General features: G+C 36.9%; 1 protein-coding gene across 8 annotated transcripts in view; it reads right to left on the reverse strand.

The window, feature by feature from the left end:
- The window catches only part of ZNF521 (zinc finger protein 521), a 362,443-nt gene that overhangs the window by 27,622 nt on the left and 314,836 nt on the right, over positions 1–19,985 (reverse strand). For all 8 annotated transcript variants that reach the window (XM_043979516.1, XM_043979513.1, XM_043979510.1 and 5 more), the window contains 2 exons: positions 13,888–14,019; positions 11,082–11,197 (listed from right to left, as the gene is read on the reverse strand). In XM_043979516.1, the coding sequence (XP_043835451.1) occupies positions 11,082–11,197; positions 13,888–14,019 (248 nt within the window). The remainder of the gene's footprint in view (positions 1–11,081; positions 11,198–13,887; positions 14,020–19,985) is intronic.

The following is a 19,985-nucleotide window of genomic DNA, read 5'->3' on the forward strand; positions in this document are numbered from 1 at the left end:
TAGAACGAAGAGGTGGTGCTCCCTGTTTTACTAGCAAAAACCAGCCATCGATATGAACATCAAGAAATTAATGGATGGAGAATTTTTAAAAATTGAACCGAGCTACCATGGAAACAATTCAAATGCAAATGGAATGTCTTTAGTTTATGTCGATTACCTCTGCTCCTCTTCCTTCAATCATAGGAGCCACTTGATCTTGATAACTGTTTGACTACCAGTATGCATGCTAAAGCATTCAGGGCCAAATTTAGAAAAAGGTGGGCCCAGGTGTGCCTCCAAGCATGCACATACAGATTAAGCATTTATTGATACAAAATGGGTATTTGCAAATGCATTTGCTTACTTCAGACAAATGAGTGCTTTGTGGTAATCTTGCTGTTTTGGTTACTTGCAAAACTCTGGGTTTTGTTTTCCTTTTAAAGGGGGTAGGGAATGGGGTTTTTGGCCAGGGGGAATCCAGCACCTTTGGGTCTGACTAGCACGTGGAAAATTCTGTAGGAGTGTTAGCTTCGTACCTCACTAAAGACATTTTTTTAGGATTTGGGAGAGGAGAGAAGTTAGGACAGACAGAGGTGTTTGGTGGTTGTTTCTGTCCTAAATGATTAACTTTATGCCTTAGATGGTTGGTTCAATCAATCCTGATTGAATTATCCAATATTAACAGCTGAAAGTGATCAAACAAATGGTGAAAACACAGCATCAGTCAATAAATCAATGCAAATGATTCGGTTCCTGGAGATCCGATCAAATAAAAGAGATAGATCAATTTAACCACTGAGCAAATTGAACAGAAGTCTCTGTAGCACCAATTTGCTTCAAAAGCCCCGCAGGCCCACAAATGAAAGAAAAAGAAGCAACATACAAATGGACCAGTTCCAGAACCACATGTTTACTTGACTCAATTTGTGCCTGCTGAACCCATCCGTGTATGCATGCAGCTGTAGGTGCTGGGATCTCAGCTCTTTAAACAGAGGAGATGCACAGGGTATAATGGGAACAAGGGAATAGTGATCTTAAGCCCACTAGGAATCAACAGTCAGAGACTAGTAAGGGATAGGAAGCACTATCTCCCCACACTGCCTTTTCTCCAAAATTATAATTATAAAACAGTGATACCTCACTATCCTGGGTATTTATACACTAATAGAGTCACTGTGAATTGTTCTGGATTGAAATTAACAATAAAGGAAATTGTGCTTTAAGATGGATTGAGGATGATGGAAGCCATTCTAAATCTCCCTGGAAATTTAAACTTTGCATGAAAATGAAAGAAATAGGCTGGGAGAAATAAGGAGATAAGAAGGACAAAAAAAAGGTTGTAAAGTTATTTTGGAGAAGGAGTGGTGTGGAGTGAGATGTCTTAAATATTTCTCTATTCTCTAATCTGTGTGAGAGAGAAATTAAGTTTTAATGGAGAAAAAGATGAAAGCTAAACTGAACAAATCCATTCCCAAATCACAACCAAACCTTGTCTTTTCTTTTATGAGAGAGAAAAAAACCCTCAAAAACCAAAAAACAACCAACCAACTTAAAATACAAAAAACCCCCCAAAAAACAAACAAAAAAACTTTCCAATGCATTATCTTCCTTCTTTTTTCCCCATCACATGTTTAGAAGATAATTTTTGAAACCTAATGAAATTTTTAAGTTTTGAAAATTCATGCAATATGAGAAAATTAGATTCTGAATATAGTACATTTTTAAAAATGCTTAATTACCACAAAAACATTTAAAAGGCATTATTTATTGGGAAATAATCACAATTAACTGAGGAGGCAAGAGATGTGGTACCAGACTTTGAATCAGGCACACCTATGTACAAGTTCTGCCTCTGACATTTATTAGTCACGTGACTTTGGGATGGTTACTTTGTGTCTCTGAGTTGGTCAACTAGGCAGGCTGCAGTCTAAATTAGGGGAGGGAGTTCCTCATACTGATGAAATCAGAGATTCATCAAGTAACTGGAGAAATAGTGAAATGTCCAGAAATTTCTAGGATAGGAAGAGGTTACTTTAACAAGCAGGTATTATGTCCCCCACATGATTAAAATCATCATTGTGCATGAAAGGTTAAACAAAATGTTTCTTTTATCTCTATATAAAGTTAGGAATTAAAAGCAAGACCATGAATTTTGGAGTTTTCTCTAATGACCATTTAGTTGCTTTACAAACTCCGTCTACTGGAAAATAGTTATATTACTATTGGTAATACTTTGCAGTCTTTTTTCCAAACTGTCTTTCTTCCCAAAAAGCTCTGCCAAGAAGATCACAACTCATCATGATGTCAATTGGGAAGGGAGGGTAATATATGGACCTATTGCATTGTAGTGAGTGTGGATTTGTGGCAATCTGAGAAAGAGAGCAGTTCTCCAGCAATTAGGGAAAACTTTGCTGGAGATTTTAAGAAAGCAACAACACATTCTTCAGGATTGCTACAAACAGACCAGTTGGTCATATTGGGCAATTCCCTTTATACCCTTGGACCAGTCAGTCAATGAGCATCTATTAAGAGTTTATTACAGGGGCGGCTAGGTGGCGCAGTGGATAAAGCACTGGCCCTGGATTCAGGAGTTCCTGAGTTCAAATCCAGCCTCAGACACTTGACACTTACTGGCTGTGTGACCTTGGGAAAGTCACTTAACCCCCATTGCCCCGCCAAAAAAAAAAAAAAAGAGTTTATTACATGCTAGACACTGTGTTAAGCACTGGGAATACAAATGCAAATAGAAAGGAAGACAATCCCTGCCCTCAAAGGCTACATCTTACTTTTCTTTCCCCTATATTCTGCAGAAAAGTTTCTAAAGTATATTAGAAAAACAAAAGGAAGGATCCAATCAAACTTTCAGAATTTCCTTTACATCCTAAGAAAGGTTTCTATTTTCTGGGAGAAATAGCCAGCCACCTATGTCCCCCCCCCCCCAAGAACTGCATGTGGCTCTCAAAATACATGTGTGGAGTTCTTTTAGCCAGAATCAATGAATGAGTCTGGACTTGTGGGTAGACTTAACTCATTAGCCAGCAAATAGTCTACCCACTAGAACAATAATGGTGAGCAGAACTCAAGCATAGAGATCTTCTGCTCCCCTCCCTCCATCTTCCCTTTTATCCACCTACTTGGTATTCTTTCTTGCTCTTATTTAGCCATCACCCCCTCTCTCTGACTTGCTATCCAAACTTGCTACTGTCAGGCATTCTTCCTCACCTCATCCCTTCCCTCTTGTCCAATATCCTTAGTGCTAGGCTCTGTCTTCTAAAATGAAAAGCAGCTAAACTAAAATGCATTATTCTAATAGAAAAAGGACTCAATTCAGATCTAGGTTACACAAGTGTGAATGAATTGTCTTCTGGAGATAATACATAATTATTATTTGGTTTGTTTTATATGAACTTGTACAAAATCACTCTTGCATCAATGTTTAAAAATATGCCTATAGATCATAATTTAGTTATTCAAAAACACAATCACAGAAAAAAAAAAGTGATTAACAGTGGATAGAGCACTGGCCCTGGATTCAGGAGGACCTGAGTTCAAATCCAGCCTCAGACACTTGACACTTACTAGCTGTGTGACCCTGGGCAAGTCACTTAACCCTCATTGTTCCGAAAAAACTAAAAAACCAAAACAAAACCAAGTATGCAAAGTTGTCTTTGAAAAACCTGAATTCTAGCCTGGCCTGTGCCACTTAACTAGGTTTGTGACTGTAGGTATATTACTTAACCTGTCTTAGTCTCAGAGTCCTTATCCGTTTTGTTTTTTTTTTTTTGCAGGGCAATTAGCATTAAGTGACTTGCCCAGGGTCATACAGCTAGTAAATGTCAAGTGTGTGAATCTGGATTTGAACTCAGGTACTCCTGGATCCAGGGCCAGTGCTTTTATCCTCTGGGCTACCTAGCTGCCCCAATCCTTATCCTTTATAAAGCAGGGTTTGGAGTAGATGGCTTCTAAAGTATTTTCAGCTTTAATATTCTATGACATTTATAAGTAAATAAAATCTACCTGTAAAAGAAGGAAAATCTCTGGCAAGAGAATGAAAATGAATCAATTCAATTTGATCAACACTTATTAAACTTCCTGAGGAGTTTATAGCCTAATAGAGGGTTTTTGCTATGTTGTGGGTGGGTGGAGGGTTGGGAAGAAGAGGAAAGAACATGATCAGAAGATTTAGAATTGGAAGAGACTATAGTGACCATATAAATATCTTTCCCCATTTGACAGATGAGGAAACTGAGGCCCAACGAAATTAAATAACTATTCTCCAAGATCATATAGGTAATGAATAGCAGAGTCAGAAAATGAACCTAGATCTTATCTTCAAATCCAACGCTATTTGCGATGTACTAGAATATATGTATAGTAGCAACTTAATATATTTTTTTAAGTACACAGTACAAAGGACAGGGCCAGAAATGATGTTCTGTGAACTCTGAGAAGGGACAGATCACTTCCATCTGGGGGAATCAGGGACTAGGAGGTGGAAAGAATAATTTATAAGAAGCAGAGATTACATCATTGGACTTAGGTTTAGCTCTTTTAATCAGCAAGCTTTAGGGAATGGTGTGAAGAATGTACTTGTCACCTTGACAAAATGTGTGCCCTATTTTGAATGTCAAGAATTTATTAAGCACCTACTATGTGCCAGGCTTGGTGCTAAGTTCTAAAGATACAACCAAAAAACAAAAATAGCCTCAGCTTTTAGGAAGGTCACATTCTAATGAGGAAGTGCTTCTGAACAATGGAGATTCCATTCCTAGTACCACAGAAAGAGCATGGGTTATGGAGTAAGAAGACTTGGGTTCAAATCCTGCCTCTGACACTTGCCACAATGTTGATTTTGTCAAGTTACTTTAGCTCTGTGGGTCTCACTTTTCTCGTCTGTAATAGGAGATAGTTGAAAAGATGGCTTCCTTTACATTGCAAATCTATAATCTCAAGTATGAAGGCCAGAAGTATAAAGATAAGCTCATGTATAATAAGGGAACATCCCACAGCATTACCAGCTATGCTAATATAGATGGCATGCCTTCCACTATACTCTCAATGTCCTATAGAACATTTCAACGCCTCTTTGACTTTTTTCTTTTTTGAGAAGGCAACATGGAATAATAAGTGGAGAGCTAGCCTCATAGTCAGGAAGACCTAATTGGAGGTTGTCAAGAGTATCTACTTTGACCCACACTGACTGTGTGACTCTAAGCAAGTCATAACGTCTCAATTCCCCAGGTGACCCTAAGACTATATGTTGTAGACTGGTAGCCAGTATACATTGGGAAAGGAATGGAATTCCTTGTTCTGGTGGAATCACAAGTTCAAAGACTTTTTTTACTTTTAACTGGGTACACACAAAACCACGGATATAGAGATTATTTAATATAGCTATAAAATAATTTGTATTTCCCTAAATGATAAGCCACAGTAATATATCATATCTTTACTTTGGGCAATCTATCCTACATTCATCTTTTCATTCTCATTCTTTTATGAGATAGTTTTCATTAAATAAAATGTATTCTTGAAAATCTCCTATCTTGTCTGATTTTCAGAAATCCAAATAGTTATAGACTCTTTAAACATATATGTGTGTATATATATTTATATATAAATATATGTATATATACATACATGTATACTTATATGTATAAAATAGATAAAATAGAAAAAATAAAAAATATTTTATATGTGTGTATATATATATATATATATATATATATATGTATGTTTGGCTTGAATCATGGACCAGCGTGACCTGGGCCAAGTCACTTAAATGCTTCAGGCCTCAGTTTCCCCATTTGTAAGATGTACTAGTTGGACTAAATGACTTCTAAGGTTCATTCCATAGTTTAGTGATAAACTTAATTAAAAATGAACTTAATTAAAAATATATATGCAAAGGGGCAGCTAGGTGGAGTAGTAGTTAAAGCACCGGCCCTGGATTCAGGAGGACCTGAGTTCAAATTCAGCCTCAGACACTTGACACTTACTAGCTGTGTGACCCTGGGCAAGTCACTTAACCCTCATTGCCCCCTGCAAATATATATATATATATATATATATATACACACACACACACACACACACACACACACACACACACACACACAAAGACTAATTCAGAATGCTGATCAAGTCAGTGACCAGTCACAATTTTGGAGCATTCATGATGAAATATGTTACCCACATGACATCTTGATAGACAGGTGATAGATTCAGAGGACAGACTGAAGCATATCTATATGTAAATATCTATCTGAACATGACTAATGGAGAATTTATTTTGATTGACTATATATGTTATGTTTTTCTTTCTTGATGGATAGAAAGGAGGAGGTGGGAGGAAAAGACAAATTTTTGTTGGCTGAAAAAAAATAATAAAACAAATGTGCTAAGTCACTGGCACAAAAGTGGTTTAATTTTATCTCTTGTTTTGGCTAATAGATTTTAGTTTTTGGACAGATATGTTATTTCCCAATCTCAATTTTTTTTTCCTAATTCATTCATTTAATAAAATTGCATTGTGTTTTCCCCAAACTTAACATGCCTAGTCTCCACACAGGAGATGAAAAAAATCAATATTTAAAAAAATACATTAATTCTTTCTTCTAACCTTCAGCATAAGAGTAACTGGAATAATAAATGCAAATACAGAGGACTAAGAATGCCTTAGGTTATAACCTCAAAGTAAGAAACCACAAAACTAAGAAATTTAAAGTGAGAAATAACACTTGGTGATTAGCACATACAGAATATCACAGGGACTAGAGCATATACCATGCATGCATAGGCACCATATATATACATGTGCAAACATTGGCCTCAAGCTATCAAATTCTCATCTCAAAGTCTTAATGCTATGTTTCTATAGCAGAAACTATGTACAGTGATAAGGCCCAGGATTTATCTGGACTGCCTTTGTTTCCATTCAGACAATGGACATTTGATTTTTAGTCCTGTGATACCAAACTAACATTAGTGCACCCTCAGGATATAAATCAAGCTAGTATTTTGGCTTATGAGATCAGGGCACGTTTGGCTGAATTAAAATGAATGAGTCAGAAATGATTTGAACTGTACTCTCTGCCACTGAGATCATAAGCATTTCTGAAGAGTTGTGTGTTCCCTATTTGAACAGAGTCTAATGAAGAGAATAGAAAACAATGGTTTCCAAACACTATGTTCCATGAAACCCTAGGGTATCCTAAGATATCACTAGGGGTTCCTTAAAAAAAAAACTGGGGTCCTGATCGATATGTTTAATTATATCTGTGCTATTACCTCTGGGCCCCACACCAAAACTGTGCTAGGGGCTGGGATTCTGGCAGTGGAAACAATGAAGGTTACACATCTCAAAGGGCTAACATCTACTAATAAAGAGAAAAGTGAAATTTTACTGGTCTAGCTCCTACATGGAGCACAAAAATTGTATTTTCAACTGCTTATTCCCACTCCCCAGGCTCTGTACACTGCTCCAAAGTGAAAGGCAGCATGGAATGGGGGATAGAAACCAGGCCTTGGAATTAGGAAGACTTGGGTTCAAATATTGACTCTTACAAACTGATTGTGTGACTTTGGCTAAGTGACATAACCTCTGATGTCTCCGACAACTCTATAAGTCTATTTTCCAAACAACATACTAATCTTCATTGGCAGAGGGAGTTTGTACGTTAGGTATTCCCTACAAGAATTAAATCGTAGATGGTGGGGGGGAGGGCCGCAATCAATGAATAAGCATTTATTAAGCTTATAATTATATGTCAGGCACTGTGAAAAATGTTGGCATTATAAAGAGGTAAAAACAGTTCTTTCCTTCAAGTAACTCATTCTAATAGAGAAGATAGTACATACATAAATGGTTACATGAAATTACATATTGAATTGAGGGAAGGTAGCCTGAGAGAGGGAGCAACCAGAAAAGGCTTTCTTTCTTTCTTTCTTTCTTTCTTTCTTTCTTTCTTTCTTTCTTTCTTTCTTTCTTTCTTTCTTTCTTTCTTTCTTTCTTTCTTTCTTTCTTTCTTTTTTGACAGGGTAATGAGGGTTAAGGACTTGCCCAAGGTCACTCAGCCAGTAAGTGTCAAGTGTCTGAGGTCAAATTTGAACTCAGGTCCTCCTGACTCCAGGGCCAGTGCTTTATCCACTGCACCACCTAGCTGCCCCCAAGAAAAGGCTTTTTGGAGAAAGCGGGTTTGAACTGAACTTGAAGGAAGCCCGGGAAGTTAAAGGGTAGAAGTGAGGAAGGAGAACACTGCGTGCATGGAGGGAGGACAGCCAGTGGAAAGACATCGAGATGGGAAACAGAGTTTTATGTGTGAGGAACAAGCAAATAGGCTGGCATGGTTGTATTAGAGAGGCAGAAAAAGGCCAGATTGTGAAGGGCTTTAAATGCCAAACAAAGAAGTTTATATTTGACCTTAGATGTACTAGGGAGCCACTTAAATTTATTGAATAGGAAGGAGGGGTATGACATGGTTAGACCTATAAATGAGGAGTGGGGAGGGCCTTAAGGCATGTAGTCCAATTCAAAGGCACAAGTAAGAAGTGATGGGGGCAGCTAGGTGGCGCAGTGGATAGAGCACCGGCCCTGGAGTCAGAAGACCTGAGTTCAAAAGTAGCCTCAGACACTTGACACTTACTAGCTGTGTGACCCTGGGCAAGTCACTTAACCCTCATTGCCCCACAAAAAAAAAACAAAGGAAACAAAACAAAACAAACAAAAATAAACAAGTGAGAAGTGATGAAGTCCAGCACTAGGGTGATAGCTGTGTGAATGTAAAGATAGCAACTTATGTGAGTGAATTCTATAGAGAAAGAAATAAAAAATTTGGCAACTGATTGGTCATGCCAGGTAAAGCAAGAGACTGAAGTTGTGAACTTGGGTGATTGGAAGGATGGTGGTTACTTAGAAATGTCAAACTCATCATTCTCCCTCATTCAGCCTGAACCAGATTAAAATGTAATTGGGAAAGGTTTAACAAAATAAATAAAAATACAGTACAACATGGATAATGTTCATTTGTGGTTTTCCAAGTCAATATGTGATGCAGGGAAATGTTTCTATTTGAATTTGACACCCTTGCTTTAGTAATTGGGAAGTTTAGTAGAAAGGTGTACTGGGGAGGGAAGATAATTTTGGATACACTGAACTTAGAATGTCTATGGAATATCTAGTTCCCAATATCCAACAGGCAATTGGTGATGTAGGCCTGGCATCCAGAAGAAAACTAGATTTAGACATATCATGTTCACAGGGATGACAATTTAACCTATCAGAGTAGATGAGATCACCAAGTGAAAGAATACATTTAGAGAAAAAGAAGAGAGGCCAGAAAGAATCTGTGAGATGCTCCAGAGAGGTTAAAAAAGATGTGGATTGAGAGAAGACCAATACATGTGGACAAGACCTTTGGTAACTTTGGAGAGAATAGTTTTAGTGGAATGATGAGGCTAGAAGCTGGACTGCAGAAAGTTAAGAAGAAAATGAGAGGAGATGAACTAAAAGTATTAAGTATAGATGGTTTTCTCAACTTTTGCTAGGAAGGAAAGAGAAAAGCTATTAGATGTGAGATGTTTTTGTCTGGTCATTTTCAGTCATGTCCCAGTCTTTGGGACCCCTTTGGGATTTTTTTTTTTTTGGCAAAGATACTGGAGTGGTTTGTCATTTACTTCTCTGCCTCATTTTATAGATAAGGAAACTGAGGCAAACAGGGTTAAGTGATTTGCCCAGGGAGGGTATTTGAACTCTGGTTTTCCTGACTCAAAGCCCAGCACTCTATCCACTGCACCACCCAGCTGCCCCTGGAATAAGATGACCAGGATTAAAATCTTGGTTCTGCCTCACTATCTGTGGGAGCTTGGTTTAAGTCATAGCTCCTCTCTAGGCCTCAGTAGCTTTTTCTGTAAAATTAGTGGTTTGGACTAAGTAACTGAGAAGGTATTTTCCAGTCCTATACTGTGATCCTAAATATCACTGAATAAAACCAAACCCTTTCCCAAAAGTCCCATTAACTAAGTCTCCCACCATTCTTTATTGGACATTCCTGAATGATCAAAGCAATGAGTTATTGTAATAAAAATAGAATTATTGCCAATCAGACATTTTTAGAGCAAGATTTCCTTTTAAGTAATATATAAGATTTGCTTCTCTTCATTTTTCCATTCATTAATAATCAGAACAGAATAGAATTCTTTTTAGAAACTCAATTTTATTATTAAAACTATGTCCAGTAGCATGCTATGACCATTGTATTGGTTTACCTGCTTTTTATATTGTTTTTCAAATATAGCCTGTTTACATGTAGGCTGATGACTTAAAGGGTATATGTTGCGAGGTTTCTACTATGATAAATTGATGATACCTTAAATTATTCAGTCACTAATAATTATATCTCTTCCCTGCATAGTTTCACATAATACATTTTGTATGTCCAAAGAGATAAATTGGGAGATGAATTATTACACCCATTTTACAGATGAAACACAAAGACAAAACATTAATATCTTTCTCCACATAGTAGCTCTTCAGGGTATAGCCTATGACATGAATAGATCAAACCAACTGTATTTCCTAGCAGGCTCTAAGTAATAGTGATCTTATTCTACTCAAGAGTAAAAATTGGTCAACTTGTGTCTTGTTTTCCTTTCTCTCCCCTCTAAATTCAAGCCCCTTAAGGCCAGAACACATTTGGGTACCTACCTACCAAGGTGTTTGCTCAGTGGGAATTAAGCATAACAGGAAGTGAGTGTTAGGGATGGGGAACCTGGTACAAATAGTTCCACAAACGTAACCCTTGACTCCATCCCATTGGGTTGATAGGTCCATTAACAGATCTGTTCTAGTTTATTTATGATTGATGACAGCCAGAGGCAAGCTATTTTTGGTATCTGTTAACCTAAAATCATATTCACCCCTTGCTCCAACACACACACACACACACACACACACACACACACACACACACACACACACACACACACACACACACACACTTTTTGGGAGGGACCCAGGGTGAGTGATGTCATGATTTAAAACACTTGTTTCAAACAATCATGGCAACCAAATTCAATTTTAACCCTCCTCGCAGGGTCATTACCTGCAGCTCTGTTTGGAAGAAAAACTTCTGTGGACATTGTGTGCAGTCATAGATCTTGTCTTCTTGTCCATGGGCTGAGAAAATATGCTGCTGCAACTTATTTGCTTGAACAAACACTGCAAAGATAAAAAGCAGGGTGAACTTTAAGTTATTTCATCTCATAAATGCCTTTAGTCAGTAATTTCCTGAGAAGGCCCAGGAGTATGGCTGACACACCTCTTTCCTGGGTTTGACTAGGGCCGTGTTACTGGTGAGAGTGAAGTCGCATTGATCCACTGTTGCCTTCTCATGTTTGTTGAGACGAACTCTACTCTGTGTCTAATTCAACCCAAACAACTGCAAAGGAAAGATTTATAGATGCCTTGCTCCCCGCAATTCACTTAAAAAAAAATAAAGCTGGAAATTGTCAAATGAGCAGCCCTGAGAATGAACAAAAATGACTCATTTCCCAGCAACCCACAGGTTAAGAAAGCCTAGATGCCAAAGCTCTGTTTATTGTATTTGCCCAGAGTTGTAGCTAGCAAACAGTTCTCTATTTAAATGTGTTAATGCTAAAAATTATATCCCACAGCTACTCTGGGGCACTGTCTATAAATGTGAAACAGAACGGCAGGTAAATTCTCTTTGGATACTTTAAGATCAACTCTGCCTACACACTGAATGCAAGGGTTTCAATAATATAAACATGTTCAATTTTAATGACTACAAAACAAGGCCCTAAGACTGTGTAACAGTTTACCTAGGAGACATACTATTAATAATTAAATTGTATATGCCAGAGGCAGTGTTTGGGTTGGCAGAACTGACTTCTGATGGATGCCTTGTGCACTGTGACCTAAAAAAAGTTTGCATCTACAATATTAATCTGTATAGGCAGGGAAAGGATTTATTAAAGATGCTGGCATTTGACTCTGACACCACTCTAATCATTAAAATTATTCTAATTGCAAGCCAACATAAAATATTAGAATATTGTTCTTGTGAGTCATACATTTTAATCACATTTCTCATTATCTTAAAGAACTGTTCAGATTTCTTCTTCCACATAACATGCTTTGTTCTGGAGATTTTTTTTTCATTGTCATTTCTAAAATTCTTTCAAGATCCACTAATACAGTTTAGTTCTGATGGCACATCAAATGCCCTTGCTAATGATTAATGCATTGTCTCTTTACCCCATCAGCAAAAAAAAAACAAAAAAAAACAAAAAAAAACCCCAGGGTTTTAATACAGATCAGAATCAACTAATCTCCATCCATCTTCACACATTTTACAACTACTAGCTCAGATATTAAAAGATTATTTTATCAGGGATCTTATTCACTGGGATAGCTACAATTAGTACTATTTTGTGAAGAGTTCTTCTATCAGGTTTTAGAAAGGAGTCCTTGCCCCCAACTTATTTCTTAACTCTTTATACCCTGATACCCTAGGTTGTGGTAAAGAAAAAAAAAATTACTTTCTCATATGTGTGTGTGAAGAGCATGGTATAGTGGGAAAGAATGCTGGACTCTTGACCACTAACAATGTATAAGATGATGGGTGCAAAACTCTCTAGGCACCTCAGTTTCCTCATCTACAAAATGGGGAAGGGGGTTAATCTAGATGGCATTTAAAGTCCCATGCAGATCTAACTCTATGAAGCTATTAACCATTTGATGTCACAGTGTTCCCCTGGTAGCTCACTCCTCCTCTCAAAAGCTTGGTAGGATCCACAGTAAACATGAAGACAAAGAAGGAGTAGACCAAAGGAGGCTCCTTCTCAAGACAAATCACTGAAAGTAGAGCTATCAACACCTTCAGGCACTACTGTTAAATTATACTGTGAAAATGGCCTTTCTTTTAAAATTTACACATGAATGAAAAGTAATCTGTACTTTAAATACAGTGAATAATTAGTCCTTTGCAAGTGTGTGTGTGTGTGGCCACAAATCACCTCCTTTCCCATTCTTCCAAAATCAAGTTCTTTCAGAGGACGCAAATATTTTTGTTTTTCTGACAAGCAGGAAGAGATGTACAGAACCAGGGGCCTTTGACCATCAACAAACCATGCAAATATGTAATTATCACAAAGCATTCTCCACAAAATGAATCTTCCACCAATGGGAGAATACCAGGCATGGATAGATCTAGTCACATTTACCCTATGAATTTCATTTTACTTTCTTATTTTCTTCTTATAAAGTTAAATGAAAATGTTATGAAATTTAATAAGGATTTTCTATTAAAAGGGTAAATTTATTTTAAAATCTACTCTAAAAAAACCCCAAAATATGATAAATATGATTGCATATAAAAGAGAGTAGATGCTATATGGTTTTCAGCTCAGATTTCGAGCCTAGCTACTTCCCCAAATGTTCTCTCATTCCTTGTATGGAGTAGGTTAAAAAAAAATTTCTCCCATCTGAAAAGCAGATGTGTGGACAATAGCACCACACTTCTATTTGAACATCTGTGATTAAAACACAGCTGTTTGCAGGCAGCTTTAACCTTGGTAACCTTTTAACATCAAGAGGATGAAAGTGAGCAAAATTTAAGTCTCATTCTGCAATTGGAAAAATGCAAACTTCTGACAGAAGAACTGGAAATGCCATTTGTGCACATTGATGCTTAACCTCCATCCCTATCTGAGGCGTTAAGTAGGCAGCGATCAATAATGCTAATATGTAGAAATCAAACATCTTCCCCCAAATTGACCTAAAGTCATATCTGCAAAAGGCCATATCAATGGGAGGTATGCATTTGTAGGAAAGACATGATGTCGCCCTAAGACACCCCAGAGTTTTCCCGAGGTCGGTTTTCCTACCTGTAAAGCAGACTGGACACTTAAAGGTGCCTCCCATCCCTTCAAAGCTGTGTTCTATCAGGTGGCACTGAAGCTTGGCAGGGGAATCAAAGGTCTGATTGCAGAGTTTGCACTCGTGGTTCAGTCCTTCATCTGTGGAATGAAAGGAATCAAAAGGAAAAGTGAAACTTAACCATGTTTGTTCCTTTATCATATAGTAAAGATAGTTCTAACAGACATCTATTCTAGGCTTCTATCATTTGCATGAATTTCTTTTTTTTTTCAAATTAAAAATGTTTACTAATGACCTCTGAATACAAGGCATTGGGAATTTCAATGTAAAATATTTTTCAAATGAAAAAATAACCCAGAATAATAGGAAGATGTATCTTATTGTGGGATGGATTGATTTTATTATATTACCTATTTAAAAACTTATGTTGGAATATTAAGAGTTTGAAGTGTCTTTGATTCTAAATATCATTTGTTTTTCAAGGACTATATACCTTCAGGAGATGACCCAAGGAATCATATCTAAGACATACAAAAAGTGGATAATGGGGTTGAGTTATACTTTTCAATGCAAAGTTCTTTACATCTGTCTCTCTTTGCCAAAGGGAAAATAGATATTCTCTGTAGTTTCCTTCTCTATTCTGTCCTTTTTTTTTTTCCCAGCCCTTTACCAGAATTTCTTGTCTTCTTAGCCAGGTGGTTCTAAAAATCTCTCTGTTTCTATTCTTGGTATAAGGTTTCTTTTAGTCTTCCTAATAATATTAGCTCTCTTTCCTATCCCCTATATCTTCTTGCAATTTATAACCCTTCTGGAATTAGTAATATTCAGTACTTTTCTGAGTTAATTTCTTTCTTTACATTTTCAAGCATGATATTTTTTCCCTGATCTAGACTCTTTTCCCTGTGAAATTCCCTTATCTACTACAGTTCTGTCGAAGATCCCTCTTCACTAGCTCTAGGTATTTCCTTGATAACTTAGGAACATTTTCAATCAGATGGATGAGTTTAACAGTTGCTAGGTAAGGAGTTAATTGTATACTCTAATCCTGATTAAAAAAAAAGAAAAGAAAAAGAGACCAATTCCCTAAACAATATTTAGAAACTTCTTTCCTAGATGTTTTGTCTTGCATGTAGTAGCTGTGTAGTGTTTGTTGAATGAAAGAATGAATGAATGTTAAAGTACTAAAGTTCATCAAACAATAATCTAATGGGGAAAAATGACCTCTTTTACTGAGCCATGTAGTAATATGGCATATATTGTTAACCAAAATAAGATATGATTTGAAGATTTTGAACCAAAACATGCTTTAAATTTTTTAGCATATTTTTATGAGTCTCCTATACAATTCTTTTCACCTAAATGTGGGGGAAAATGTATTTAGTAAAAGATCTATGCTGTTTCCAGTTCCCACATTCTGCTTATCCCAAGCAGAGCTATACGTATTTAACATGGTAAATCAAATAAATTTTATTCAAGTTTTGCTCTTAGGTAGCATTTTGTAATATGCTAACCACTCTTCCCTACAAAAGTAATTTTCCCAATTCTTCTGATATAGATTTTCTTTTGATTAAAAGCCTTATATTATCTCCTTCCTGAGTCCCATCTCAATTTGTTATCATAAACAATGAAAATCAGTGGCATTGGGACCACCTCTAAAAATACCTCTTTGCTGAGAGAGAGGCATTTAACCCTTGTTCCCTGGTTTTCAGCCAACTTTCGAACAGGCTGCCCCTTTCTTTTCATGCTATATGACTGTAAGCTACTCTACCAAGGAAGATTTACAGTGAAATCTTCTGAAGGGCACATCATATGGGTAACATGTCCAGATGCAAACATTTCCTTCCTTCAGTTCACAGGAAACATTATTTGTGTAAGTGGTGAGCCAACTGGTACTGCCAGCATCACAAAATCCCAATTACAAAGTGACTTCTTATTAGCTAAGTAGGAGTAGAATCACTCTATTTGTATTCCTCATCTTTCTTCTCACACAAGTAGGAGTCTTTAGAAGCAGAGGACTGGAATTTATAAAAAGAGAAGCAAAGCACTAATTAAGCCACCCGGTACTGTCTACATTTCCAAGACATAAAAACCCACTCTGCATTTGGGTGGCACAGTAAATTCCTTGATTATAATTATGTAAGAGGGGTTTTAATTGTGCATACTGAGATGACAAGGGGGTAATACAAAAAGCCTTAAGGATTATACATGATCAAGAGGTTTTGGTCTTTTTTTTCCCCTAGAGTCACAAATAAAATATTACCTTCGTCTAGAAATTGAAGAGTGTAAGGGATGCTGTTGTATATTAGGTAACTGGGTCAGTAAGTTAATCAGGAGCAGTATTCGTGATACTGAAATGAATTTCTATTTCCCATATGCTGCATATTATTATTTTGGTGTAATTATGGTAACTCAAAGTCTTGTTGTTTTGTTTTTTTTTCCATTTCTCAATCAAAACTGTTGCTAACGGGGCAGCTAGATGGCACAGTGGATAGAGCACCGGCCCTGGAGTCAGGAGTACCTGAGTTCAAATCCGGCCTCAGACACTTAATACTTACTAGCTGTGTGACCCTGGGCAAGTCACTTAACCCCAATTGCCTCACAACAAAAAAAAAAAAACCCAAAAACCTGTTGCTAACAACATAGCCATGGCTATGACTGATACTTTTTCAATACTTCATTAAGAGTCTGTAATTTCACCAGTGTGGGTATGCCCTTCACTTATGTAGGTAGCAACCCCCTCCTCTTTGTATACTGTGTCCATGAACTGGCTAAGATTTAAGTAATCACCATCCAGTGGGCAACATTTGGTGATATGCCATCCTCATTTTGGCTATAGGAAACAACAGAAGAGAGTTTCACTGGAGGACAAGGGTCACGTGATCAGAAATAATCAATCATCAATATTCAATGGACAATATTTGTGATACTGATGGCTTTTCTTGAATTGTAATGGAACACTCTCTTGGTAGAGCAACAATGAGGTCTTTAACTATAGCCCCCACAAAAGTTGTTATTCCTGTATAGAGTGGCCTTTCCTTTCCCGACCAGAGCACTTTTGTTTGTAGTGACCATAAAAATTCCAAAAGTAGATGCAGAAATGCATGCACATCTGTGTACACACAGTGAGACCTATGTATATATGCATATGTGTGCATATATATGCATTTGTAATACACATGTATGTGTGCATATACATGTATACATACATATACATATATACATAACACACATACTCCCAATACTGAGCTACATGTATAGCTCATCCTCCTCTGCCAGGGAAGGTATTAGTATTCATATGTACAATATGATTTATTACTCATGAAATATTAGAGTTGGAAGGAGTGACTCTTTATCTTCTTCTTTTGGACTGCTGCACTCTGTCAACATCCTTCCTAAAATATGGCACCCAGAATACAATATTCCAGATGTGATCTACTCAGAGCATAATCAGATGGGACTATCACTTTCCCATGTTCTAGACACAATATTTCCATTGATGGTAAGATCATATCCATTTTTTTGGCTGACATATCACACTGGCAAATCATTGTGAGCTTTCAGGCCATTCTGACCTTCTGGTCATTTTCATGTCAATTTCTGTCTAGTTATGAATTCTTATCATGGACTTATGTGACTGATTTTCTTGAACCCAAGGACAGGGCTTTGAACCACAAGATAGGCCCATGGATCATTGAAAAGAATCCTGTACATTATCTGTGCTGGAATCTTCTAGTACTCATCAGCCCCTAAAATACAGTGGTAAATATGAGTTAGCTGCTAAAACTGATCTTTTCATGCCCAGTTCACCCAAAGCCAGCCTTTCTAATATAGTGATATGATGAATGTACCATGGCAAACAAATCTGAAAATAAGAGTACAAAGACATAGATCCTCACACAGCAAATGGCACAAACACAAAACACAATATTCTGATAATGAAAAACACTGATGGGCATGCTGTGAAAATATCTTTGATATCCATCTCTTGAAAAACACTGGTGTTCTTTGAAAATATCTTTGATATCCATTTCTTATATCTCCTTTGCCTTTTTCCTACTTCCCACCATGAGGGAGCATGTATTGCCAGTTATAGGTATCATGAAAAAATTTTTTAAAATGAGGGACCTCAAAAAGTTATCATGAAGGAAGTGTGATAAGTCTGTATTTATATTTGAGACTATTTTGAAAATGAGCTCTAAGGAAAAAAATTCTGTTTACTTTGACAGAGATATGCTTCTATAATATTCTGGACATACATCAGCAGTAACTGGAGTGACTCTCAATTCTGCATCTTATTTTTCCTAAGGATTTCTAAAAATCTTGATAAATCTATAAGTCTGGTCACTCTTTCCACTCTTATGTTGACTTTTGTCTGACCTTACTCTGCTCAGCATACAAGATGCACTAAGACAAGTACTATGGCCTAGTACCAAATTTAATTTTAATTAAAAGATATTCACTGAGTGACAAATTCAGCGGCTCCTTTTTCAAGTAAAACTGACAAGAAATGCTAGATCAGAATCCAATCTAAGAAGCCATGTTATTCACTTTGAAAATCTTGCTTTTTTCTCTATCTACATAAGAACATGCATACACATACATATATGTATACACACACATGAACCCCTCATGAAAAGCGCTGAACAGCTTTTAAAAATTCAGTCCAAATAATCATCTTCTGCTTTTTAGAAAGGTGGTGGCTAACAATAATTGGAAAATACTGTCCGATTCATTTATTTAAGTGAGATTCATACTCGATTCATTTAAAAACCATTGGGATATTCTATTAAGAAGGTTGGTGCAGGCCTACAAGAGTTAAATGTTAGAAATAAACAATCCTATAGAATCTTAAAAAACAAAACAAAACAACCACACGCAGGTTTGGGTATCAACTTTTAACTACTTCTGATCAAACTGTTACAAAAACAGTAACTTCCAAGGAGAAAAAATGGGAAATGATGGTTCAAGTAAATGACATGAAGGAAAAGAAGGAAATCAACTTTTTAAAATCAATTTGTGCTTTTCTAAACCAAAGACAAAAAACCATCTTCTGTTGTAATCTGAACACGTGTGTGTGTGTGTGTAGAATTTGTGTATGTAGTCAAAAAATGGGGGGGCGTGAAATGCACTAGATCGCTAAAATCCTTTCCAAATCTAAAATCCTATGATCTTATGATTTCATACCCAGCTAAGTGAAACTAGAACCAAACCACTACTGGAGATCATGAACTGGCATTCTTAACTGCCTTTCCATGGGTACCTACTTTAAGCTATAACAGAAGATGTTTTTGACATAACTGAGAAATTCTTTTACTGTCTGCATGTAGAGATCTCAGCTAAGTTAATTATTTCCGTTTGTTAATCCTCACTCAGGTGATACATTTGTATATAAATGTAAACAGGAATCAATTCTACATAGAAGAGGCTGATAGTAATGTAAATATTTACTCAAATATTAAATGTTTCAAAGGAGAGAAGCAGAATGTAATTGAGGTGCAATCCATTACCTTAGTAGGAGGCTTGAGAGTCAGCTATAAAACTTGAAACTGTAAGAATAAAAGCCCACTCTCTTCTAAAGCCAATTAAAAAGGGGCAGATTATTTCTACCCCTCTGACTTCTGAAACCTGGGCTGGCACATCTGCTAATTTGCTACTTTTATTGCTGGGAAAACCGATAAAATTGTTACCATTTGGATGTTCACGCACAACTCAAGTTACAAGCTCAACATGGCAATTGTTAGTTTAACAGAAGACACTGACATTTCAATATAAGCTTTAAACAAGAGAAACCCTTTAAGCAGCCTCCAGACTGTATGTCCCATGTTTATGCTCCTTTTCCTTCAATAAAAACAAAAAAACCTAGTGCGGCTACAAGCAAATGTTCAGTGGTTGACTTACATGCAGCTGTTATCCCAGTAACCACTGGGGGCCCCCTTATATTGTCTGATCAACACTACAGCCATTACGGAGGACCAATTTGTAACGGTTTATAAGTAGGACTCTTTCTCTCAGTTACCCCCGAGACTGTCCAGAAGGGTCCTTCAGCCTCTTACACTGCATAAATCTATAGGCTAAGGTCCAAAGATATAAACCCCTCCTGGTAAAT

Source organism: Dromiciops gliroides, chromosome 1 (genome assembly GCF_019393635.1).
Source record: "Dromiciops gliroides isolate mDroGli1 chromosome 1, mDroGli1.pri, whole genome shotgun sequence".
In the NCBI taxonomy this organism is placed as follows: Eukaryota; Metazoa; Chordata; class Mammalia; order Microbiotheria; family Microbiotheriidae; genus Dromiciops; species Dromiciops gliroides.